The 27,755-nt window shown below is 36.3% G+C and overlaps 1 protein-coding gene across 1 annotated transcript in view; it reads left to right on the forward strand.

Annotated features, from left to right (window-relative positions):
- Window positions 1-24,714, forward strand: part of LOC135105687 (mitochondrial inner membrane protease ATP23 homolog) — a 35,842-nt gene extending 11,128 nt beyond the window's left edge. Inside the window, exons 5-6 of the mRNA XM_064014072.1 lie at window positions 7,141-7,365; window positions 21,811-24,714. Coding sequence (XP_063870142.1) covers window positions 7,141-7,365; window positions 21,811-22,005 — 420 coding nt within the window. The 3' untranslated portion in view covers window positions 22,006-24,714. The remainder of the gene's footprint in view (window positions 1-7,140; window positions 7,366-21,810) is intronic.
- Window positions 24,715-27,755: the final 3,041 nt, after the last annotated feature.

The following is a 27,755-nucleotide window of genomic DNA, read 5'->3' on the forward strand; positions in this document are numbered from 1 at the left end:
AAGTCTGGAATTGATAGGTCTGGGGATGTTAGTGACTGTGCAATGGCTCCAAATTTTGAGATGAGATGCCATGGAAACAATTGTTTGAAAATTTACATAAAAACTCATGATCTGTGGCTGTAGCTCCATCTTGTCGAAACAAAAAGTCTTTGTTGAGGCTCAATGCAGACTCGAGGGCATTTCATCTCAAGTTTTAGAGACTTTATATGGCCAACAAGATTCCAAGATCTATCAGTTTCTGACTTTTCTGTTACAGATATTTAAAGGGCAAAGCATACTCGTACTTTACAAAATCAAGGAATATTCAGCAGCATAATGAGTACATCATTGAGAAGCATACTAATGTATTGAAGCAAGTTATGGATGATTCTATGGCAAGATTAAATGAAGATGTTCACTGCAATGATGACTACTTCAGAGATATTTTAAGAAATGAACTCTGGGTAATAAATCACCAAATGTGGACTTTATAGTATTGCATCTGTTCTATTTATGGCAAATCCAGCAGCATCCTACTGCTCCACCATGTATATTTTATGTTATGCTAAGATGTGTGTTCATTTAGGTGAAAATGAAATTATTATTATTTTTATTATTATTATTACTATTATTATTATTATTATTATTATTATTATTATTATTATTATTGTTATTATTATTATTATTATTATTATTATTATTATTATTATTATTATTATTATTATTATTATTATTATTAAGGGAGATATCTGATTGGGAAACAGAAAAATATGAAAAATATGATCTATTGTGGAAAAAATATGTGGTAAGCATACACATTCTCTGTTATTTCACAAAGATTTAAGGCTCCATACTCAACCACAGACTTTTATTTACATCAATGGTATTTGTGTGATGCTCTTAGCTCACTTCCTGACTTTCAGTCTCGGTGGCTTGCCAACCTTAGTTGAGAGAAGACATGCATCACTTCCTTAGAGGCACCAAGTCACTATCTTGTCCTACTTTTTGCATTTCTGAGGATGCCCAGGCATGCAAAGCTGAATATGAGTGGTGTCTTTTGAGAGAAACCTGGCAATGATAATTGTGGCTGCTCTGAATCCCTTCAGTTATGATGAGGTAATACCCTACCACAGAAAGGCAGGGCAGGGCAAATCAGGAGCCAGTTAAGCAAAAAATATCACTTTTCTAAGTATTTTTCTGATATAAAAATATGAAGAAATTATGTAGCAGTACAGACAGTGTAATAAAAAGTGCGATGACAACTAATAACAGAATGATGAGTAACTCAAATGTTCAGGAGCCTGTATCTCAGAGCAATATTTTTGCTGATATAAATGCCTAAAACTCACCCTATTTCTTCATAGATTTTCATCAAACTTTCAGAACTGAAATCTACAAACCTATACATTTATTATTTTTAATAAACTGATATATATATATATATATATATATATATATATATATATATATATATATATATATATATATATATATATATATATATATATATATATATATATATATGAAACAAAAATTCATGGAGAGTCAAAATTTGTCAAAAGTTGAAAGTTGACAAATTTTTTTTTTTTTTTTTTTCTCAAGTTCAATGATACAGTCAAAATTTTAAATGCACTTAGTTAAAGATTAATAGTGTACCTACACATGTGGCACAATATCATGAAAATACAAATTTATTTAAGTTTTGGAATTTTGAAAAGGGGTCTTCATTTTTTAAAATTTTGGAAAATTAAAAAATAAAGGTATAATAGGAGTGTTGTAAATGTTATGTCCTACCACAGTGCAAAATTTTGTGTAAAACAGATAGAATTGCAAAAAACCCTTCTTACCTGATGTCCTCTTTAATATAACTTTTTTTTTTTTTTTTTTTTATGTAGGAAGGACACTGGCCAAGGGCAACAAAAATCTAATAAAAAAAATGCCCACATAAATGCCAGTTCCATAAAAGGGTCAAAGCAGTGGTCAAAAATTGATGAATAAGTGTCTTGAAACCTCCCTCTTGAAGGAATTCAAGTCATAGGAAGGTGGAAATACAGAAGCAGGCAGGGAGTTCCAGAGTTTACCAGAGAAAGGGATGAATGATTGAGAATACTGGTTAACTCTTGCATTAGAGAACTGGACTGAATAGGGGTGAGAGAAAGAAGAAAGTCTTGTCCAGCGAGGCTGCGGAAGGAGGGGAGGCATGCAGTTAGCAAGATCAGAAGAGCAGTTAGCATGAAAATAGCGGTAGAAGACAGCTAGATATGCAACATTGCGGCGGTGAGAGAGAGGCTGAAGACAGTCAGTTAGAGGAGAGGAGTTGATGAGATGAAAAGCTTTTGATTCCACCCTGTCTAGAAGAGCAGTATGAGTGGAACCTCCCCAGACATGTGAAGCATACTCCATACATGGGCAGATAAGGCCCTTGTACTGAGTTAGCAGCTGGGGAGTGAGAAAAACTGGCAGAAACATCTCAGAACACCTAACTTCATAAAAGCTGTTTTAGCTAGAGATGAGATGTGAAGTTTCCAGTTTAGATTATAAGTAAAGAACAGACCGAGGATATTCAGTGTAGAAGAGGGGGACAGTTGAGTGTCATTGAAGAAGAGGGGATATTTGTCTGGAAGGTTGTGTCGAGTTGATAGATGGAGGAATTGAGTTTTTGAGGCATTGAACAATACCAAATTTGTTCTGCTCCAATCAGAAATTTTAGAAAGATCAGAAGTCAAGCGTTCTGTGGCTTCCCTGCGTGATATGTTTACCTCCTGAAGGATTGGACATCTATGAAAAGACGTGGAAAAGTGCAGGGTGGTATCATCAGCGTAGGAGTGGATAGGACAAGAAGTTTGGTTAAGAAGATCATTTATGAATAATAAGAAGAGAGTGGGTGACAGGACAGAACCCTGAGGAACATCACTGTTAATAGATTTAGGAGAAGAACAGTGACCGTCTACCACAGCAGCAATAGAACGGTCAGAAAGGAAACTTGAGATGAAGTTACAGAGAGAAGGATAGAAACCGTAGGAGGGTAGTTTGGAAATCAAAGCTTTGTGCCAGACTCTATCAAAAGCTTTTGATATGTCCAAGGCAACAGCAAAAGTTTCACCAAAATCTCTAAAAGAGGATGACCAAGACTCAGTAAGGAAAGCCAGAAGATCACCAGTAGAGCGGCCTTGACGGAACCCATACTGGCGATCAGATAGAAGGTTGTGAAGTGATAGATGTTTAAGAATCTTCCTGTTGAGGATAGATTCAAAAACTTTAGATAGGCAGGAAATTAAAGCAATAGGACGGTAGTTTGAGGGATTAGAACAGTCACCCTTTTTAGGAACAGGTTGAATGTAGGCAAACTTCCAGCAAGAAGGAAAGGTAGATGTTGACAGACAGAGCTGAAAGAGTTTGACTAGGCAAGGTGCAAGCACGGAGGCACAGTTTCAGAGAACAATAGGAGGGACCCCATCAGGACCATAAGCCTTCCGAGGGTTTAGGCTAGCGAGGGCATGGAAATCATCATTGCGAAGAATTTTAATAGGTGGCATGAAGTAGTCAGAGGGTGGAGGAGAGGGAGGAACAAGCCCAGAATCATCCAAGGTAGAGTTTTTAGCAAAGGTTTGAGCGAAGAGTTCAGCTTTAGAAATAGATGTGATAGCAGTGGTGCCATCTTGTTGAAATAGAGGAGGGAAAGAAGAAGAAGCAAAGTTATTGGAGATATTTTTGGCTAGATGCCAGAAATCACGAGGGGAGTTAGATCTTGAAAGGTTTTGACATTTTCTGTTAATGAAGGAGTTTTTGGTTAGTTGGAGAACAGACTTGGCATGGTTCCGGGCAGAAATATAAATTGCATGAGATTCTGGTGACGGAAGGCTTAAGTACCTTTTGTGGGCCACCTCTCTATCATGTATAGCACGAGAACAAGCTGTGTTAAACCAAGGTTTAGAAGGTTTTGGACGAGAAAAAGAGTGAGGAATGTACACCTCCATGCCAGACACTATCACCTCTGTTATGCGCTCAACACACAAAGACGGGTCTCTGACACGGAAGCAGTAGTCATTCCAAGGAAAATCAGCAAGATACCTCCTCAGGTCCCCCCAACTAGCAGAGGCAAAATGCCAGAGGCACCTTCGCTTAAGGGGATCCTGAGGAGGGATTGGAGCGATAGGACAAGATAAAGATATGAGATTGTGATCAGAGGAGGCCAACGGAGAAGAAAGGGTGACAGCATAAGCAGAAGGACTAGAGGTCAGGAAAAGGTCAAGAATGTTGGGCGTATCTCCAAGACAGTCAGGAATACGAGTAGGGTGTTGTATATATATATATACATGTGTATATATATATATATATATATATATTATATATATATATATATATATATATATATATATATATATATATATATATATATATATATATATATATATATATATATATATATATATATATATTACACTGTCAAATTTTCACACCTGGAGTGGATGAACTTTTTGAAGAAAGCACTGAATAGGAGAGCATTTGTGCATGATAGAGGTGAATAAAGAGTGACAGTGTTGAGTGCATGAAAATTATGCAGTCTCAATGATCCCAGGGAGGGGGTTTAGGTACATCTGGTAGGGGCCATTGGCACATGGACCCAGTTAGAGTATGGAGCACTCCATAGGAAGTACCCTGCATCTGCTATGGTCTCATTGGAGTAGGTGCAGGATAGAGAAAAGTTTCATTATGAAAGGGCAGGGTAAACCTGTATATGCTGTCTGGCCTTACTGTAAATCTGTGTCCAGCTGTGATGTGCCTGGACTGCTGTGGTGTAGTAGGGTTGTCCATGAGATTGCCCCTTTCTACCAGGGGCCAACAGAGCTAAGAATGTGAATGATGTGTGTGTGAGAGTGTGGTACTTTGTGTGAACCATCATGTGTGGGATTTTTGGCCTCCTATATAGATAGATCATTATTATTATTATTATTATTATTATTATTATTATTATTATTATTATTATTATTATTATTATTATTATTATTATGAGAAAAGATGAGAGGTGGAGTAGCAAGTTGACAGTAAACTTAAGATGAACAAAAAAATTTCTAGAAAGAAGCATAGAGAACAAGGAAAGAAACATCTAGGAATGAAGAGACTGTGCAAGCAGGTGATGGGACAGTGCTGAGTGAGAAAAATGCACTCTGCAAAAGATAGGAGGAATATTTTGAAGAATTGTCTAATGTAAAAGAGGAAGGTGGAGCAGTGATTGATGGAGGAAATAGAGTCAATGTATTAGGAGAGTTAAACAGTGTACTAATTATGGGAAAGGAAGTATGAGAGACTGAGAGAAATAAGGAAGGGAAAAGCTGCAGGTTTGGATAGATGTGCTTTAGAGTGCTTGAAGAGTATTGGATAGAGCATTATATTGTAGTTGGTAAGATTATTACAGTCAGCAGCAAAAAAGATGACAAAATTCTGAGTTGGTGTCATCGTCCACATACTGTTCAACTGGTTTCATCTGCTTGGATTGGAGATCAGAACACTGACATTATCTGATCTGGCAACTCAAGACAGATGGTGCCCTTGGGTACACTCACACATTAATGGCTTTAGTATAGATTTGAGAGTTGAGTAGCAAGAGTATGTTTTACATGCATAATGCAGAAAAGGGTAACACTAATGTCAGGCAAGCAAGCATGACAGTTCAGCCATTGCCACCAGCCTTGCCACTCAGTGATGTTAGTTTAGTGATGAGAAGGGCAGGGTGTAGCCACAGCTGCTGCTACCCACAATGATGCTAGGCTTATGAGAAAGACAGGCTGCAGCTGCTACTGCCACCACCACAGTGATGCTAGTTTAAAAAGGAGACAGGTGGGCTACAGTCACCACCACCATCATACAGAGTAGTGCTAGTATAGTGAGGAGGACAAGTTGCAGCCCCCAGTGCCCTCATCCCTGTGATATACAGTGATGCTAGTTTAATGAGAATGGCAGGCTGGAGCCAATGCTGCCACCACCATCATCATACACAGTGATGTGAGTTAGTGAGAATGGCAGTGGCCTGTCGCCACTGCTGCTGCCACCATTCATAGTGATGCAAGTTTAGTGGACTTCTGTGTATTGATTACCTTCAGTTTTATGCACAAGAAATTTTAATGTTATAGGTAGTCTGGAAGTATTTTATTTTAATTTTTGAGAGGCCCATCTAATCCAGGTTGGAAACATTATTATTTTCTGCCTTTGATTCCATTAAAACTTGCATGAGTCATATCTGACAAGATTGACTGGAGAACAGCCGAAAGAGGTGGACTGTTTCAAGCATGTAGGATCAACAGTTACAGTGGATGGAAGAGTTGAGACAGGTGAAGTGCAGGGTGAAAAAAAATATGTACTTGATGGATTGGGAAAAATCTTTAAACATAGGACACTTGGTAAGGAGACAGTTATATGAAGAAATGGTGGTGCTCACTGTGTTGTATGGTGCTGAAACATGAACATGGGAGTAACAGAGAAAGAATAATTAAATGTAATCAAAATTAAGTGCTTGAAGAGTGTGTGTGGAATAAGATGGAGGGAGAAAATAAGAGATGAGGGGATAAGAAAAACTGGTGTTTTGAGAGAGTTGGCTGGAAGGTTCAATCTGTGTGTGTAGAGAATGAAGGATAGAAAACTTGTGAAGAGAATAATGAGGTCAGATATGTCGGTAGAAGGGTAAGAGGAAGACCTCATCTACAGTGGATGAACTATATGAAGAGAGCACTGAATGAAAGAGGAATGACTGTGCAGCAACCAAGACCAATTGTGCCTAAGAGGTGAATGGAGATTGACAGTGGTGAGTGTATGGAAATGATAGCACCCATATCCCTGGAAAGGGATATGGGTGCTCTTGGCAGGGCCCATTGGCATAATAGACCCAGTTAGGGTGTGGGGCATTTTGTATGAAGGATTGGAGTAGGTGTAGATTAGGGAATAGTCTCATTATAAACTCTTATTATTATTACTACTATTATTATTATTATTATTATTATAATTATCATTATTATTATTATTATTATTATTATTATTATTATTATTATTATTATTATTATTATTATTATTATTATTGTTATGATCATTATCATCATTATTTAGTTGTAAGAGTTTTCAGAGTATTATGAATAATGCTGCTCATTAAATTTTACTTTATTTTCTCAGGTAGTAGTTTGCCAGAATGTAGCACGCACAGAAGGTCTGACTCAGGGGGTGCTCACACATGAGTTAATTCACATGTTTGACTACTGCCGCAACAAACTTGATTTCAAGAACATTGACCACTTGGCCTGCACAGAAGTTAGAGCTGCCAATTTGGCTCATTGTTCCTTCCTGTCAGCTGTCGCACAGGGTGATGCCTCTCCATTCCATATTGCCAAGGCCCATCAGGTGTGTGGTGTTGCATGCTCTCATCTCCTGCCCAAGTTTCCAAAACATATCTATCTGTTTATCTCACATTCTCTCTCTCTCTCTCTCTCTCTCTCTCTCTCTCTCTCTCTCTCTCTCTCTCTCTCTCTCTCTCTCTCTCTCTCTCTCTCTCTCTCTCTCTCTCTCTCTCTCTCTCTCTCTCTCTCTCTCTCTCTCTCTCTCTCTCTCTCTCTCTCCATTGGACAGAAGAGTTTCCACCTATTTCATTTCAAATATTCTTTTCCTGGCTTTATTAGCATGTCTTACATACCTTATCCTTCCATCTTCCAAATAGTCCTTCCCTCCAATTAAGTTTTTTTTCAATTACATGCACACTTTCTTAACAAACCTATTGCACTTCAACCTCTTCAGTGTGACCATATCATTTCATTATGTTTCTTTTCACCCATTGCACCATTCTACAGTTCACTCCACTGGTGCTCATACTGCATCACTGTCAGACATTTTTATTGCTCTCATCATCCATAATTGTCACCTCCAACATACCTCTTTCAAATAACTAATTTCATAGCTTACACTCGTGACTGCTGCTACTATTCCACATCAAAGTCTCTAACCTACATGCAGTGCCAGCAGAAGAATACTATTCCATAAACATTATTTTACTCCTATAGACACATTACTTTCTTTTATCATCCTTTCAAATGATCTTACAACATACTTATTACTTACATTCCCCTCGCTTATTTCCCCATCCATCTGAATATGTTTAAGTAACACTGTTCCCATATACATATGCAAACTCTTTCATTTTCTTTATTCTCTTTCCTTCTCCTTAACTATCTCACATTTTCCTGTTGCTGCCAAACTCACCTGATGTTGGAATTTTACATATAGTCCAACAAAATAATGGTAAAATGGTGATTGGGTGTTTACTATTAACATGGGTGGGTGTAATTGCAATAATTTATTGCAATAACAATATCAGGTTATCAGTTATCCAATGATTATTTTCCTGCATTATTGATTCATCAGTATCACTGCAACTTTTGATTCCAAATTAGCAGTAATCTGTAATTTTAGTTTAATTTTTCAGCATTCACTTTCAGTTTCTGTCACTAATGAATTGACTCACCATACAGTTTCCATTGACTAATATTGTTATTATGAAAAGAACAAAGTTATGTTCAGGTGGGTGGAGCAACCCTGCCTGGCTTGTTCCAACCATTATGCTATCCATAAGATTAAATATCTGGAACTACATATATAGCTGATCACAGTGAAACTCACTCCACATAAAAGTGCAAGTTTGCTTTTATGTGGTATAGATTTCATCACTTCTGCTAAGTGGAATTGATGGGTAACTTGTAATGAATGGAAGAGTGACTTGCATATGGTTTCTCAGTAACTTCTCTTCTGTTTTTGTTGAAACTTGGTATGTGTTATGTACCTTTCATATATACATAACAGAGCATGGTAAATTTTTATTTGCGCTGCACATGCCCAAATACCTCATAGTAAATCATGAGCTAAGAAACTGATATGGCTAAAAATATTCCAAGTAATATGGGCCAAGAATATTCACATAGATGAGAATAATAAATTCAGATTCACTCAGCACATGTGCAAATCATGAGATAAAAATTTTTAAAGTGTGTATTCAGTCTTCAGTAGTTTTAACACACTAAATTTTGTCTCAACAAAAGCAGAGATTGTGTCATTAGACATGAAACTTATTTTTTTATGAAATCCTGTATAGAAGAGAGCTTTGTCTCTCACAGAATTTTTTACTTCTACTGAGTTGAAGTTGAGTGTTATCTTGGGTGTCTCCAAGCATCACATTTTTTAAGTCTCATCTTTTTTGTCATATCTTTTTGTGTTTATTGTTTTTAAGGATATTATCACATAATACAACTCTCAAGTTTCAAGACAAATCTACAATTAGTTCCCTATGATCAGTCATAAGTTTGCTACGAGTGATGCAGTAAATAGAGATACAGTTAGTATTAAGGAATTTGCATGCATTGAATGTTATCTCAGTGAGACTGGATACATAACATTAGATATGGAATTAAATATACTGTTGATTGGTATGTGTAATAGACTGTCAACTCGAGGAATATTTTAAGTTATAGCAAGTGGAATGTGTTAGTTGTCTGGCAAGGAACTGCTAGATGTTTTTAGTAGGTATTCTACACTGCAGTACAGTAACACTTATTCATTGCTTATCAAGGTGTTTTGCTGGTTGTTGTTACTATTATTATTATTATTATTATTATTATTATTATTATTATTATTATTATTACTGTTATTACATATTATTATTATTATTATTATTATTATTATTATTATTATTATTATTATTATTATTATTATTATTATTATATTATTATTATTATTATTACTGTTATTGCATATTATTATTATTATTATTATTATTATTATTATTATTATTATTATTATTATTATTATTATTATTATTGAAAGAGGGGAAGTAAAGAGAAACACAAAAGTCGTGAGGTGAATTTATTCCTAACTAGTTTTGCTAATCACTTCTTGGGGGGAACTGAAGAAGTGATAGGCAAAACTAGTCAGGAATAAACTTGGCTCATAATCCTTGTATTTTTCTTCACCTCCCTTATCTCAATCTGTTGCAGTGTCTCAACATTATTATTATTATTATTATTATTATTATTATTATTATTATTATTATTATTATTATTATTATTATTGTTATTATTATTATAATATTATTATTATTATTATTATTATTATTATTATTATTATTATTATTATTATTATCATTATTATTACAATATCCTCCAAAGTTTCATAGTATTCAAGTTTTGCAATCCTCAAATTTCATGCTAAGTTCCAAATTCTTAACATCTAGACTTTCATGCATTATCTCCTCAAGTTTCATATTTTCATTGCATGTGAGTCATGTCATTCTACCATTGGGATCACAGATGTATAAGTATGTACATGCTGTGTATTATATACCTCTATTTCTGTGTACATCTCACATATCAGAACATACAGATTATTTATATGGATAAACAACTTGTTTTGTCACAATTCTAGTCATGCCCGTGAGAGATGGGAAGAGAAAGGCTGGTGTTACACTATATGGCAACAGCATTTCTACATTGCAAAAATACCCACAAACAAATGAGAGATGTCTCACTACTGCAGCGCCATATCACACCACTGTACCACATTATGGTGTGGCAGTGCCATTCCTCCATACCACTGCATCATGCCAGTTGTGAGGACAAAACACACACTCACACAGTTCTAGAAATGTCTCTGGAATAAATAAACACTTTCATTGTTTTCAATATCCCAATTTCACAATCTTTGCCTTTGGGGGAAAGCAAACACAAAACTCAGAAAGTTACTATATATGTACAGATGTTTCCTGATTTGCGAACATTCAAGTTTTGAACTTACTCAGATATGAACATATTGTCAGGCTCAGGAGCAATCCTGAGCCAGCTGTAATATAAAGATCAAGATCATTCTGCCACATCAGTGCACTACTATGTTATGCTGAAAGTGAGGACAAAACACACACTCAAACAGTGTTAGTGTATGTGGTATGACTGTGTGATGTGTGTTGCTGTGTGGCTCTTGAGATGTAAGTGATATGTGGTGTGTCTGTGAGTGATATGGATTGTTGAGTGATTAAATGTAGTATAGGTTCTTGTGTGGCTGGTATGATGAATGGCATGATGTAGCTTTGTGTCCATGGTGTATATGGGTGCTTTGTGTGGTGTGGTATGGTTGAGTGTTATGTGTGGTGTGCTGTGGAGGGTGAGATGTGGCTTGTGATGTGGTTAGATATTATAGGCATCTCAAATATAAGCTCCTCGGAGCACCTCAAATCTAAGCTCCTCAGAGCTCCACCCACTTGACCACTGAAGAACAGACTAGCAGTGTTTCCAGGCATGCTGCCCAGGGAAAAAGTGTCGCAAAGTTCATTAGCAAGACATCCTCCACAAAAACTGCAGCAGCCTTCACCACTCACTGCTTGAAGTTTATGCCATTTAGAAGTGGTGTTACAAGCCATTTGATATTGTCAGTTAAATAAAAGTAATCATATAGGACTGATTCTCTGCTTTTTGAGATCAAGGCAGAAAGACCGGCAGACACATCAATTATTCTTGTTTAATGGTTGCTATATCTAATGAAGAGGCATATAGTAATAAGCCATAGCCTGTTTAAGACATACTAGTTCAAAATGATGCCTGATGTTGGCCAAAGGTGATTGATTAGTAAAACTTGCAAGATGGTACAGCAGTTATGAAGCATCTCCTTGCTGGTATCTTCACACTATTTGTGCATTTTGGGTGCATTCCATCACTTGGGTATCCCTGTTTATTATCCTAGTCTATCCAGTCAGACTGGAAATATTATAATATAGCAGAATATTTTCCATTATTAGCAATTATGGAGTAAGGAGAAACTATTATAGTTGTAAGGAATACGTCTAGCAGCTGTCCAGGTAACAGGTCATTCACACAAGTGAGAGTGAGGTCTTTTTGTTCTGCTGCTCAGAATCCACCATGTTAAGGCCACGTTCTGTCCCATGTATCACTCTATCAGACCTTTCCTACTTTATCACCAATGCAAATACAAGACACTCTGCAGGGTATTTTAGCATGAATTGACTGTATCAGTCATGACCTCACACTGCATAATGGCATTGTACTAAAACACAATGATGTGTTGGAAGTCGTGGCCCAAGACAGGAAGGCCATTCAGACACCTTTACCTGCCCTGCCAGAATACCACATGCTGACTGACATACCGTGCTTGACTGTTCTTACACTCACTGTATGCAAATGTTATTGGTCATTTCATCAGAAACAATTTTCACTACATGGTTTTAATAATGGTTTTCACCTGTGAGTGACTTGTAAGCAGATAATTATGTATGCTAGAGATTTATTTATTTATTTTTTTTTTTTTTTATTTATTTATTTTTTTTAATGTAGGAAGGACACTGGCCAAGGGCAACAAAAATCTAATAAAAAAATATGCCCACTGAAATGCCAGTCCCATAAAAGGGTCAAAGCAGTGGTCAAAAATTGATGAATAAGTGTCTTGAAACTTCCCTCTTGAAGGAATTCAAGTCATGGGAAGGTGGAAATACAGAAGCAGGCAGGGAGTTCCAGAGTTTACCAGAGAAAGGGATGAATGATTGAGAATACTGGTTAACTCTTGCATTAGAGAGGTGGACAGAATAGGGGTGAGAGAAAGAAGAATTGAAAACAATACCCCCACATCGGGTTGTTTTCATCTACCATACTTGCACCACTGCCTGCGAGTGGCTGTGTCTTTCACTCCAACCCACTGCCCACACATTTCTGCCATGAAATCCCTAGAGAGCTTTAGAACCTTACTGCAAGCTTCCAAGGCTCCCAGGAGATCTGCACAAAAAGAAAATGGAAAATTGGAAAATGTCTGTTTCTGAGGTGCTTGTGAGGAACTGAAGATGATGCTTTATGTTAGTTGTGTTGTGGCTGGGTGTGGTGTGACTGAATGTAATATGGTTTGTTGTGTGGCTAGCTGTGATGTGTGGTATGATGTAACTGTGGCTGAAACTGGCTCAGGAGAAATCCCAAGTCATCTGTAGCAGCAAGATCAATGTTATGCTATTTGGTTAGCATAAGTAACCATTTTTCAGTGTTTTCAATACCCCAAGTTTTAGTTTAGTGTTATAGCTTTGGAAGAAGCAAGTGCAGAAGTTGAAAGGGTATTGTACATTGAAAAATAGTTTACAGATTAATGACTTATGAACACAATGACCTTTGAATGGCCATCTGGAACCTAAATTGTTTGTAACTTAAGAGAGACACACACACACACACACACACACACACACACACACACACACACACACACACACACACACACACACACACACACACACACACACACAGGGAGACTGCCAGAAATTAGTTGGAGAGATGCAAAAAAAGGAAAATAAATGGGATGAAGAAATTAAGGAAGTGCATAGAATTGGTAAATACTCGTATGTGGGAGTACACTGCCCATTAAAGTAAGATTCAGATTACAAACTGTGGTAGAAGTGTTGGCCAGGACATGGAAACTGGCAAGAAAGGGTCAATACAAGGATGTCTGGGTGAAAAGTGACCTGAATGAACAAGACAGAGCTAAGGTAAATGAACTGCTGAATGAAGTTAAAGAAGAAATGCAGCCAGAACAGAGACAGAAAAGGAGTTTTACTGGAGGGTCATAGACATGAAGATAAGGAAATGGTATGTGAGGGTGGCAGAGAGGGGAAATAAGAACTAAAATTATCATATACAAATGTGAATAGGGTGACATCTGCATTGCTAGAATTAGATAATTATTTGAAGGAACACAAACCAGATGTTGTAGGGATCACAGAGACCAAATTAATTGATACATTCAGAAATTTCAACATAGGTGGTGGAAGATACAATATATGGAAGAGAAATAGAAAATGTAAACAAGGTGGTGGAGTGATGTTGTTAGTGAAGGAAGACTTAGTGGCTGATGAGGTGACATACAGTGAAGGCAGCACAGAGGTGTTGAGGGTGGGAATAAAGAGAAGAGGAGGGAGGAGAAACTATGCAGTGGCATATGTTCCACCAAAAATGAAACTATGAAGTACTGGGGATTATGAAAAAATGTTAACAGATACAAGTGAATATGTGAAAAGTTTGTTTGTAAAGAGTGACAATACATATAGTCTTGAGGGGAGATTTCAACTGTAAAGAGGTGTGTTGGGAGGACTGGTCAACAGAAGGAAATTAATTGTCGTAGGGAAACAGATTGCTGAAATCAGTAATGGACAATCATCCAACACAGTAGGTGGAGGAAAATACAAGATTCAGAACATATGAGGAATCCTCAAGATTAGATTTATTGTTCACAAAAGAGCCCAAAATTATTGAATACCTCAACTACAGGACCCCCAGTAGGGAAGAGCAACCACATTTTACTTTAGTTTGGAATGAAAGAGGAAATGGAAGAAGGAAGGAAAGAGGACTGTAGAAAAGGCAAATGGAATTATAGTAAAAAGAATTTCACTGAATTAAGGAAATACTTTGAGGACATTGACTGGGGTAAATTTGATAAAGCAAAGGTAGTGGAAGAAAGGTGGGATAGTTTGCTTGAGATATACAGGATGTCCTGTGAGTTAAATTACATGCTTCAGGATTTGATAGTTCAAGTAATTCCAAGCCAAAAATACTCTATGCACATATGCTATGTTTCACTTTATTTTGTGAGAAACTAATTTGTAAGTTGTGTGTCGTGGGAGCCACTCGCCTGAGTGGGCCTCCACCTCCTTCCTTCCCACCTTGTCTCACTACATACTCAAGTGGTGCCGCACAGCATTTTTTGTATACAGTCTTCACAGTCAAAGCCTTACAGGAAACAATAAATGACAGATTAAATTTTTGTATGTGTCAGTGAAGAAAATGTACAGGTAACACTACAATACAGTGGTTGTTAAGTGCTTCTTTTTAAAACATACATGGCAACTCATCAGCTTCTTGACAACTGCCCAGTGTCCCTTCAGGTTTAGATTATTTGATATTCTTTCAAAGTGATGTCAAAAATTTCTGTTCCATGAATTCTGCCCCTTTGTGTACTTGTATATTTGTGTTTGCATGTCTGTACTGATGGTGGGGCTTCGTATTGTCATCTGGACAATACCGTCTTGAGCTGCTCCAATATGTTCAGCTGCTGCAAAATTATGGTGAAACCATCTTGAGCTGCTCCAATACATTCAGCTTCTGCAGAAGTGCTGGGAAACATCCTTTCTCTTGGAGATGCTGACACTGTAGAACACTCTGCTATCAGGGTGTCTTCTATCTGGGTACCTGTGTCTGTATTCTGCTGCTGCAGCCCAGGCATTTCTATCACAGAATGAATATCATGTCTTGAATATCATCACATGAATATCATGTCTGAATACTCAGTGTTACTGATTGTGAAAGGCATCTTCACCATAACAAAAAGATTCACTTTGGCAGTCAGCTGATTGGCGAGACCTGTCATTTTGGTGTCAAAAGACATCAACTGTTGAGTGTTGAGGGGGTGACAGTTGCAGTGAGTTGTCATGTATGTTAAAAAAGTAGCACTTAACAACCACTGTATTGCTGCATTACATGTACATTTTCTTCATTGACACATACTCATACAAAAATTTAATCTGTCATTTGCTAACTGTTTCCTGTAAGGCTTTGACTGTGTAGATTGTACACAAAAAAATTATCACTTAATGCCATGTGGCATCACTTGAGTATGTAGCAAGCTGAGGAGGGAAGGAAGGAGGCAGAGGCCCACCCAGGTGAGTGACTCCCATAACACACAACTTACACGTTAATTTCTTGCAAAATAAAGCAAAACACTGCATATGCGTGTAGAGTATTTTCAACTTAGAATTACTTGAACTATCAAAACCCAAAGTATGTACCTAAACTTGCAGGACTGTATAATTAAGGAACAGAGAGGTACATGCCAAAGACATCTACAAAAAAATTTAGAGTTAAAATGACTGGTTTAATAGATGTGAGGAAGCAAGAATGAAAAGAGAAAGGGCATAGAATAGATGGAGGAGAAATAAAAGAAGTGACCAGTGGAAGAAATATGTGGAAGAGAGGAATAAATATGTACAAATATGCAGGGAGGAGAGAAGAAATTATGAAAAGAACATTGTAGACAAATGTAAAGACCAACCAAAATTATTTTACCAATATGTGAATGGGAAGTTAAAGAACAAAGTTGGAATAAATAAACTACAAGTTGATGGAGTGTTATATGAAGAGGCAGGGAGCATGGCTGAAGTGATGAATAACTGTTTCCAGAAGGTTTTCTACAAGAGAGAGTGGTCTTCAGGAGCAGGAGGATGTGATGATGGTTGAAGTAGGGTTGAGTGAAATAAATGTTGCAGTGCTGTCACTAAAGAAACACAAACAAGATTACAGGCAAAACATATTACCTAATGAAAAACATAAGGAAAGCATTTGCATATTTGGATGAAGAAATTATTAAAAAAAATTGTTGTAGCAATGATATGCCCAAGATGCATATGTGGTATAATCACCTAGTGCCAAGAAATCTTTAAGAAAATTGGAAGGGATACAAAAAGCAGAAATAAAGTTACCTCCAAGTTAGAGGGAACTACTGTATGAAGAAAGATTATGAAATCTGGGTCTTATAACATTAGAGCAGAGAAGAGAGAGGGGTGATTTGATCACATTGTACAGAGTGATGACTGGAATGAAAAAGTTGGATAGGGAGGACTTGGTGACATGGGATACAAGAATCTTGAGACAAACATGGCAGAAAACTGAACAAGGATGCTTACAGAAGAGAAGTTAAAGAAAAATAGCTTCACACATAGAACCATAGAGGTCTGGAATGATTTGGACAGGGAAGTCAATGATGCAAATACGATAAATTAATTTAAGACAAAGTTAGATAAAAATAGATATGAAGACAGGACAGCACGAGCATTCCTCTTTTCCTGCATGTCACAACCAGGTAAATACATATAGTAGACTGGGCAGAGAGTAGATGTGTTTCTTTGTCTCTCCAGACAGACAGCCCCTAAAAAAGACAGCTAAGTATACATGGAAAAAATGGACTCCCATCAAAAAATGCTGTAGGAAAAATCAATGATGAAATAATACAAAAAGCAAATAACATTTTAGAAAAAAATTAGGTACTTAAGAACACTGTAATGGAAGTAAATACAGTAAAAGAAGAAATCAATCTTATGTTGATATGCTTAAAGAAATGAAAGACAATAAAAAATGTGCAACAAATATCAAATGGGATGTAAAGGAAATCATCTGAAAGAGACTAGGCATGAATAAACCCATTATTATACATGGCAAGAAGGAAGAAAATATTTCCAATAGAATTACACGAGACAGAGCAGAGATAAAAACAATCACAGAAATAATAACATAACATCAAATATGAGAGAAAGATAATGAAGAAAAAAAAAAAAAAAAATATATATATATATATATATATATATATATATATATATATATATATATATATATATATATATATATATATATATATATATATATATATATATATATATATATATATATAAAATGAAAAAGGGCAAGAATAGACCACTTAAAATAAGTTTACAAACATCAGCAGTGATGAAGGAAGCATTCAGAAATCTTGGCAAACTTAAGGGAGATGAGTATGAAAAGAACACAAGAAGAAGGTGTCTGTCTAAGGAAGATAGGAAAAAAACAAGGAAAAATATAAAGAAACTAGGAAAAAGAATTGTGAAGGACAGAAGACTTTTTTCTACAAAGTTGTGGAAGTACAGGTTAAAAAATAGTGCATAAAGAAATTGGAAAACTTAATAAAGAAAAATATGATGAGACAGAATGCAGGAACAGCAAAATGAAAATATATAGTAATGTGGATGAGCTTCTCTCTAAATTACTGGAGATCAAAGAAACGGCAAAGGAAAAAAAAGCCACAGATAGTCTACCTCACTGAGACAAAACTCAACAAAAATATTAAAGGTGAGACCTTTGGGATACAAGATTAATGTATACATATGGAAGAAAGCAGGAGGGAAACAAGTAAGGAGGCAGAGTCATGATAATCAAATGTAAAGAACTTACAGTGCAGAATATAGAAATAGAAATATCTGATGAAATTGAAAATTAAAATCATGTAAGGTAATATAATGGTAGCAACCTTATATATAAATCCTCATACAAGAACATGGAATTCAGGTAAATACAAAAGCTTAACAGGAAACAATACAAGGTATGAAGTCAGTACTGCAAAGTGTGGAAGAGATATTCAGAAAGATAACAGTAAATGGCAACTTTAATAGCAGTATAAACTGGCAGGACATGGAAGTCAAGAGTACTGGGAACTAACGATAATATGCTATTAGACTTAACTCAAGAATTTTCAACTCAAGAATTTTCTTTTGACAATATTTTACATCCAGTACACAAAAGAGAGGCTTAGATGAGCCCTCCATATTAGACCTACTGTTCACAAAGCAAAAAGACATTGATAACATGATTTATTATCCCCCACAGGCTTATGAAAGATACAAACAGGCAAGGAATGAATATTCTAGAATCACAAAAGCTCAAAAGTTATGAAAAAACATTAATGAAAAGAAAAACCAACTAAAGCTTTTCTGCTGCTACATAAAAAAGTAAAAGCAAAGTCAAGGATAAAATACAAAGTACAGTATAGCTGATAAAGGCATGAGCTATTCAAAAGAAGAAATATGTGAAGTTTTAAACAAGTTTCAATCTGTATTTATGAGGCTATTGCCATTTCAAATATATGACAGGACACAAACTGTACCATACAAACTAGAAAACACCTACCTAGATAAAAGAGAAGTAGTAAAGGAATTGGAAAACCTAGATAAAAGGAAGGCTGATAGACAAGCTGGTTGTTAAAAGAATGCACAAAGGAATTAAGCAAGCCTCTATATAGAATACTCAAAGAGAGTGCAAAAGAATTAAGAGTCTCCATATAGAATACACTAAGAGATCCTAAATCACAGCAAAGCACCAACTGTGTGGAAAAAGGCAAATATAGACCCTTTGTATTAGAAGGGGAATAAGCAGTACCCATTGAATTACAAACCTGTCTCACTCACCAGCATTGTAACCAAAATAATAGAAAAACTGATCAAAACCTGAAATGGAGAGAGAGAAAATTTGGATGTAGAAAAGGAAAATCATGTGTAACAAATTTCAGCTGTTACAATAGAGTAGCAGAAACTACATATACAAGAGAGACAGATGGGTAGACAGTTCTTATTTGGATTTCAAGAAAGCCTTCAACAAAGTACCTCACAATACACTAATATGAAAATTAGTGAAATTCACTGAAAATTACTAGGATCGATGAAAAATTTTCTGGACAGGAGAGAAATGAGGACAGTACTAAGAAGAAAATACTCCAACCTGGAGAAAAGCAATAACCAGAGTCCCTCAAGAATCAGTATTAGCCCAAATCATGTTCTTGATATATGTCAATGATACAGATGCCAGTTTAGGAACAAAGACTTACATAAACATGTTTGCAAGGGCTTACAGGAAGACCTCATAGAACTCTATGAATGGAGTGAGAAATGGGAAATGGATTTTAATATTGATAAATGTCATGTGATAAAATTTGGTAAAAAGTTTAAAGATTTAATTAGAATTATAAATTATATAGATAACACAATTCAAACATCTGAAAAGGAAACAGACCTAGGTGTGATAATAAACAACAGACTATCACCAGAAGACCATACAAATGATAAAATAAGGAACATGCATCACTTCTTAGAAAATATGAGGATAGCATTTAGATGAGGAAATTATAAAGAAAATAATCACTATATTTTTAAGACCAACTGCAGTAGTTGTAGTAGCAGCTGTAGTAGCAGTATGGAAACCACATCTGAAAAAAAAACATTTTGAAAAGATAAAGTGGAAAGAGCAGCTACAGAATGGGTACCAGACTTGAAAGATCTTAGCTTTGAATAAAATGAAAGCTTCCCAACTTTAGAGGAGAGGTAAAAACAAGGTGGCATATCATGATGTACAGATGTGTAGAAGGAAAAGAAAAGATTGATGTCACAGATTTTGTGGTAACAACAATCAACACCAAGAGGACACAGTAAGAAATTGTACAAAATAGAGCAAAGAAAGATGTGAGGAAATTTCTATTAAGCAGTTTTCATCTTTCATCAATTTTCATCAAGACTACTAATGATGTGCTCAGAAAGGGGATCCTGTTCCAGTTCACACAGCTCCCAGCTGTGTCCACCTCCCCACAAGGCATCTTTTCTATGCTACCGTCTCCTGCCTCCCAGGCACCCACCTTGCCTTGTGCATCAGTGTGAGGGAGTCAGAATGACAGTCTGGTCTTGGCCTCAGAAGCCTTTAGACATGGGATGCTTACTCTCTGTACCACCACAGTTTTATTGTTAATATACACCAGCCGTTCTACAATTGTGTTTCCTTCACCGCCTGGGAGCACCGGGGCACCCTGCACACAACTACAAACAACTTAAACTCAACTAGAACAACTTTGGATTGGGGAACAGCTTTGGGTGGGGGTGCTAAGGAAATAAGAGGTTTCAAGAGCACTAGCACAATATTTCTCTAACATAACAGTCTCACAGAATAAAATTACAGTAAAATCCCTCTCATCCAGCATTCGAGTATCCGGCAGCTTCAAGTATTTGGCACATTTTTCCCCGAGCCTTAAAATCAATAAGAAAATTAATGTGTACTCATAAAATCGATTAAAATTCCCGCGCGAGGCATACTTTGTCCCCTCGCCACCAGAGCGCACTGCTTTGCGCCACCCGCGGCCCACTGCACTGTGTTTACTCAGTGACTCAGTCCCACGTGTGCACTGTTTATCGCCTGACATCTTCATCATGCCTAAAGTTGTAGAAAAGAGGAAGCGTGTTGTGCTTACACTTGAGCAGCTGATCAGATCAGCTGCTGATTAAGATCAGCTGATCTTTGTTATGGTAAGATGCGTGAGTGTAGGGAGGTGATTGTGGACATAATTTCACTTCTATTCAAGTATCCGGCAACTTCTGGTATCCGGCATGTCGGCGGTCCCGTTGATGCCGGATAAGAGGGATTTTACTGTATTGCATTTGGGGAGGTCCAGCTGTGTTGTTATTGTTGTTATTCGTTATCAGTCATTATTTACTTTAATTTATTACTACATTGCACTTGTTCCTTATACACTTTTCTGATTTTTGGTTATTTTGGTCTCTTAATAAGATGAAACCTGTTGCAAAATTATCTTTTTACATTTTTAGTCATTATCAAACAATGTAAATAAAAATGCAGGACTGGGCATGGCTATAAAGAGGGAAATGTTTGGTAAAATGCAATGCATAAAAAAAGAAAAATTGCCTCAGATTTCATCATATAAATGACCAAAACAACAAAAAAATTGAAAAAAAAAGGAGCAAATAAAGAAAATGTAAGTACAAAACTGGCCATTTTGGCTAGTTTTGTACTTATTAATTATTTTGTACTCCTAATGAACAATTATTACCTTATCCTAATGGACAGTAACCTAACCAAAGATAACATAACCTAACCTAACTAGGTGTGGTTTTTACCCTTCTGGACACCCTCAAGGGCACTAACCTAACCTTCTCATTATCATATTAATTTTACTTTTCTTTTCTTAATGTGATTGAGTTATAAAGATTAAAAATAAAAATGCTTCATTCCTCATCCACAAAAAGACCTGAAATGTTTTGTGCCCCTTTGATTTTTTTAAATTTATTTCTTCAGAATCCTTGTATTTTCTTATTGCTGTAACAAATTAAACAACTAATGTTACATAAAACAGCACAGGCTGCATTTGATATCTCTGGCTGTAATCCCTCATTCATGATTCATCATTCCATCTCAGGACTGTGTGAAGACCAAGGCCATGTACTCAGTGAAATGTACCCGTAATGTGACCCTGACGGAAGCAAAGGCGGCAGTGGATCGAGTGTTTGACCGCTGCTACAATGATTTGGAACCCATTGGCCGCCGCCTGCGCAGAAATTCCCCAGACATGCACAAGGCCTACAAGGAGCGCTTCATCTACGGCTATGACTAATGACTCTATGAGCTAGTTCAGATATTTGAGAATTACCATATTTTCCAGCATGTAAAGTAAATAAAAGTAAAGTGAAAGTAAAATTTGAATTTTGGCAGGTCTAATCTGGAATTTTTTTTTTCTTTTTTTTAATGCTGCTAACCTGAAATACTCCAGCAAGTATCTCAAGCTTTTGCCACTCAGCCCATTTACCAATACATAACACTACATAACCATTCATATGCTGGTTATAACATTTTCGTGCACAGAAATCATAAATAGCACGCTTTCATACATCCAAAAAATACAATATGTACTGTATTTTTGGTCATATAAGGCATGCTTTTTCTTTAAAAAAGCATTTCTAGATTACCCTGTGCTATACATGCTGAAGGTCAAGCTTTGAGTAGGGTTGAGCTACTGACAACTATCAGTACTGTAAATGAACTCCAAATGCCTAACACATTCCTATGAATACAGTTTTTTTTCCAAAAATTCTTTAGATTGGTTGGCAATTGAGTATTATGATGTATTGTAAATTTAGGTATATAGGGGTACCTTGACTTATGAGTTTAATTAGTTCTGGGACAGAGCTTCACAACTCAATTTGCTTGTGTCAAATAAATTTTCCCCACTGAAATTAATTGAAATGCCATTGATTTGTTCAAGCCCACAAAAACACCAATTTTTTGTTACATGTTTTTGAATACAGAAAACTTTTGATATAACAAACCTCTGTTTACCGAATTTTGGCCATAGCAACCCCTTTAAGGCTATCATACTCTCATTTTATTATTATTATTATGAATTAGGGTTGTGGGACAGTCATTGAGCAATCCTGACCCTGATGCAATGTGCTCTCTCTCTCTCTCTCTCTCTCTCTCTCTCTCTCTCTCTCTCTCTCTCTCTCTCTCTCTCTCTCTCTCTCTCTCTCTCTCTCTCTCTCTCTCTCTCTCTCTCTCTCTCTCTCTCTCTCTCTGAGAACAATCTTGAGGATTATTAGAGTGAGACTGATTCAGAATAAAAAATTTACGTATATGAGTGTGAAGGAAGGAGAAAAGATGAAGCAAAAATTACATAAAATGAATGAAGGGGAAAAAGAGCAAGGTATCACTCCCTTGTCCATTATCTCTGACAGATAAGGGGAAGAAAGGTTTGAAGAGAGAGGAAAGAAAAAAAATGGAGGAAAGGATAGGTGGTGGATAGGTGAGCAGTGGCTCACATAGAAGTTGGTGAATTAGTCTTGCAAGTTTTAGTTTGTTATTCCGAATTAATTTTTATACTAAAACTTTAATGCTCACACGAATGGCGAATTCATCTTGCCAGGTGTGGTTCATTATTCCAATTAAATTTTCATTAAAATTCCAGTGCATTATTGCAGTTGTATGTTATAATGACTGTGTGTTGTTACATACCCTACTGTATGTTTGTTATTTTGAGTGTTTATTTTTAGAAAAATTTATTTATAAATAACAATATAAAAACATATGAAGTGAACAAGTAAGATGAAGAATGCTGGGCAATTGTTGTAGAGCTCGCTGTGCCCAGTGCCAACTAGCGGCTGAGTATCTAAAGCTCATTCGTATCTTGGATTTTGGCTCACAACTCAAAGCAAAAAATCATCCAAGTGACAGCCCATATTTAAAAAAAAATCATAAATTGGGGCACTCATAAATCAGTGTACCACAGTAAATGTCTAATTATAGTAATAAATTACAAATATACTTATTCATTACATAATAAGTAAGTCTTTGTCCTCAGTAGCTGTTCAATAAGGCCACAACTTGCACCATCATCTTTGTTTATGGTGATGGCACATACTACTTAAGCAGTGTTGTTAGCAATGTGTTAGGGATGGTAGTTAGTAATGTCAGCAGTGGAGATTGATAATATTAATTGTGATGCTTGGTAATTACCTACCATGATACCCTACTAAAAGGGTTAGTTAAAATTTTCTTGATTCTTGTACATGAAAAACTTTATAACTAACATATGAATGGTTATGAATTGTTATTTAGTTTTATGTACCGGTAAATGGGCTCAACAGCAAAAGTATGAGATTCTGCTATGGGCTGTTGGGTCAGATGCAGTTATTTATTTATTTATTATTTATTTTTATTTTTTTTTTCTCAGATTATGGCTGCCAAAATTTTTTGGGGGGTGCATCTTATATGCTTCTGTACCTTACATGCCTGAAAATATGATAATACAAAAAGATAAGAATTTGTTTTCTTTGTGTAATTTTCATAAGATTAGTAGATACATCACACTATTTATATGCACAGAGCATATAAATTTGGTTTTTGCAGTCTTTTGCAATTTTGCAGTCTTTTTATAAATTTTCAATTTAGCCAGGTATATAGCTGGTATTTTGTTCCCCCTTTTTTTTCTTTTCTCTCTCCTTCTTGGATCTTCTTGGATAGTTTTCCATACTTTTATGAAAAGTCAAGTTTGAATAAAATAAAATTTTTATATGAAAAGAATGTTATCTGAAAAGGTTTTCTGAATGTATGTTTTAGATGAGGTCTTTTTTTTATGATGTCCAGATTTCAAGTCAATGAGGTAATGACATCTTACATGAGATAAATGGCAACTTTCTTAGACATTTGTAAATATGTATATATTTAGTCAAAAATTATACTAGGTATATTTTAAGATTCATGATTTATCATAGATAAGAACATTTGTTACATTTGTTTGATGTATTTTTAAATAAATATTTTCATCATACAGTGGTGACTTGATGGGTAAAAAGAAACAGCAATTATCATTGTTTAAAAAGTATATGATGAAATTTCTCCAGAAATCAGTGGATGGATATTAGTAGGCAAGTTTAATAATGCAAGTACTACCACATTTAAACCTGATGACTTACTGCAGCTTCCCTTATTTTCTTATGATTTTATGTAGGTATCTGTCTTAACACCCATACAAACTATATTTCTATCAGTCATCTCAATCTGTTTTCTGTGTTTTGTGCACATCATGATGCTGCTAGGTGACTTGCCACAGCACTGACCTGCCAGCACAATAAAGTTTTGGGGCAGGGAGGGAGCATGCAGATCTGTTAAAAGGCATCAAGTAAGATAGTTCAGGAAACCACTGCTCTACACAGTTAAGGATTATGGGTGAAATATGGCTACTGGCTAAATCAGTTTCTCATTGCCACCACTGCATCATATAATCTTGCAGTATTTTATTTATTTATTTATTTTTTTTTTTTTTTTATGTAGGAGAGGCACTGGCCAAGGGCAACAAAAATCCAATTAAAAAAAAAAAAGCCCATTGAGATGCCAGTCCCAGAAAAGGGTCCAAAGCAGTAGTCAAAAATTGAAGTCTTGAAACCTCCCTTTTGAAGGAATTCAAGTCATAGGAAGGCAGAAATAAAGAAGCAGGCAGGGAGTTCCAGAGTTTACCAGAGAAAGGGATGAATGATTGAGAATACTGGTTAACTCTTGCATTAGAGAGGTGGACAGAATAGAGGTGAGAGAAAGAAAGTCTTGTGCAGCGAGGCCACGGGAGAAGGGGAGGCATGCAGTTAGCAAGATCAGAAGGGCAGTTAGCATGAAAATAGCAGTAGAAGATAGATAGAGATGCAACACTGCAGTGATGAGAGAGAGGCTGAAGATAGTCAGAGGAGAGGAGTTGATGAGACGAAAAGCCTTTGATTCCACCATGTCTAGAAGAGCGGTATGAGTGGAACCCCCCCAGACATGTGAAGCATACTCCATACATGGATGGATAAGGTCCTTGTACAGAGTTAGCAGCGGGGGGTTGAGAAAAACTGGCAGCAGAATGCCACCAGTTAGGGAGAATGCCTAACTTCATAGAAGGTGTTTTAGCTAAAGATGAGATGTGAAGTTTCCAGTTCAGATTATAAGTAAAGGACAGACTGAGGATGTTCAGTGTAGAAGAGGGAGACAGTTGAGTGTCACTGAAGAAGAGGGGATAGTTGTCTGGAAGGTTGTGTCAAGATGATAGATGGGGGAATTGAGTTTTTGAGGCATTGAACAATACCAAGTTTGCTTTGCCCTAATCATAAATTTTAGAAAGATCGTAAGTCAGGAGTTCTGTGGCTTCCCTGCGTGAAAGAAGAAATATGAAAATAATTAATTAGTCACCATACAGCATTTGATCACCATTCTTCCGATGAGTATGAGGGATATGACCAAGTACCTTGTGAAATGTAGAAACAAGGAGCTGTGTGGGCAACTGATTCCCAACACTGGTCAAACTCAAGAGGATACACTAAAGGATTTGGGACAAACTGATTTATTTATAGCCAGATTAAAACTTTGTTTCCTATGTCACTGATATTGCAACTTTCATGTTCTATATTATGGCTGTAAGCTTTGTTGTCTTTCATGGTGAAGATAAGTTATTTGTGGACTTTTGTGAGCATCACTATACCAAGAAGAGTCATATTCTAATTTCCTGGGTGATTATTATGGTCATTTATTAATTATATCTTCACTAGCTTAATAATTATTCCCAGTCAGGTCTCAACCACTGAATTGGTTTCATTCTGGATCCGGGGGAGCTGTCAACTTATTTTGATCTCCCAGAACATTTCCCTTCATGTCTCACAACACAAAGGGGCAATCACAGCCTGCCCTCTCAAAGCAATTCTCTTCCTTCACACAGCTCTACATGCATCTAATTACACACACACTCTTCACTTAAAATAAAAAATTCAACATGGCAACTCCTACACCACCCTTGGAGTCCCTGTCTAGGGAGGGAACCACAAACATCCCCATGTTGGACTGCTCTGGGACCATATTAATGATTCTCATCCTTCTGCTTAACCTTGTGCTTATATCCTAATTATGCAGGTTGGGCTGAACATAAAACTTGAGCCCCAGTTTGAAATGGTGAGAGAGCAAAACAGTAAAATCTTATATTGCTTAATTTTGCATCAACAGTGTAATCTTTTTATTTTTGGGGGATTAAATAACAAAAAATAATAACAACATCTTCGATTTTGTAAAGATATGAGTGCATGATTTCATGTTTTTGTATTAGCAAATTAGATTCAAGCATTTTGTCTCAGGACTAGGATCAATCATGACTCTGAAGTACCTGGATGCCTGAAACGACTCTCACTGTTTTAGGGGTATCTTTTTAAGTAAATGTGCCAAAGATGTATGTATCACTGTGATAAGAGCTAATGGGATATATGAGAACAAGGAGTATCCATGTACTCGTAGAGCAAGCAGTAAAGAGGTGAGAGATGACCAACATGGACTTCAGTGTGCCCTGTGTGATCTATAGTACAACACAGAATACCAGCAGGTGAACATAAAGGAATATGAAGTGCTTAATCAAGCAAAGAATAAAGCTGGCAGCTGGTTCTGCAAGGAATGCAAACAAAACCTCAAATTAATGAAGAACACAAATAGGCAACTCAGAGAAGAAAATACCACACTGAAGGATGAAAACAGCAAAGGCAAAGGGTGGAGGAGCTAGACAAAGTTGGAAGAAGTGAAAACAAATATTCAGGAGGGCAGAGCTTCACAGAAAATTGGAAAACATGAAAAAGCAGATGGTCAAAGAGGTTAAGCTGTAAGTGCTGGAAGAAATACAGAAACAGAGGGAGAAGGAAAGGAGAAAGTGTAATATTGGTCACTTATAATCTGAAGGAGCTTATCCAAAGAAGTCTCAGTGAAAGAATAGAAGTAGATAAAGCAATATGAGCAATTTTCCAAGACAAGGTGGGGTACAAGATATGGAAATAGATGTTTTCAGGCTAAGTAGTGCAAAAATTGAAA

Source organism: Scylla paramamosain, chromosome 12, assembly GCF_035594125.1.
Source record: "Scylla paramamosain isolate STU-SP2022 chromosome 12, ASM3559412v1, whole genome shotgun sequence".
Lineage (NCBI taxonomy): Eukaryota > Metazoa > Arthropoda > Malacostraca > Decapoda > Portunidae > Scylla > Scylla paramamosain.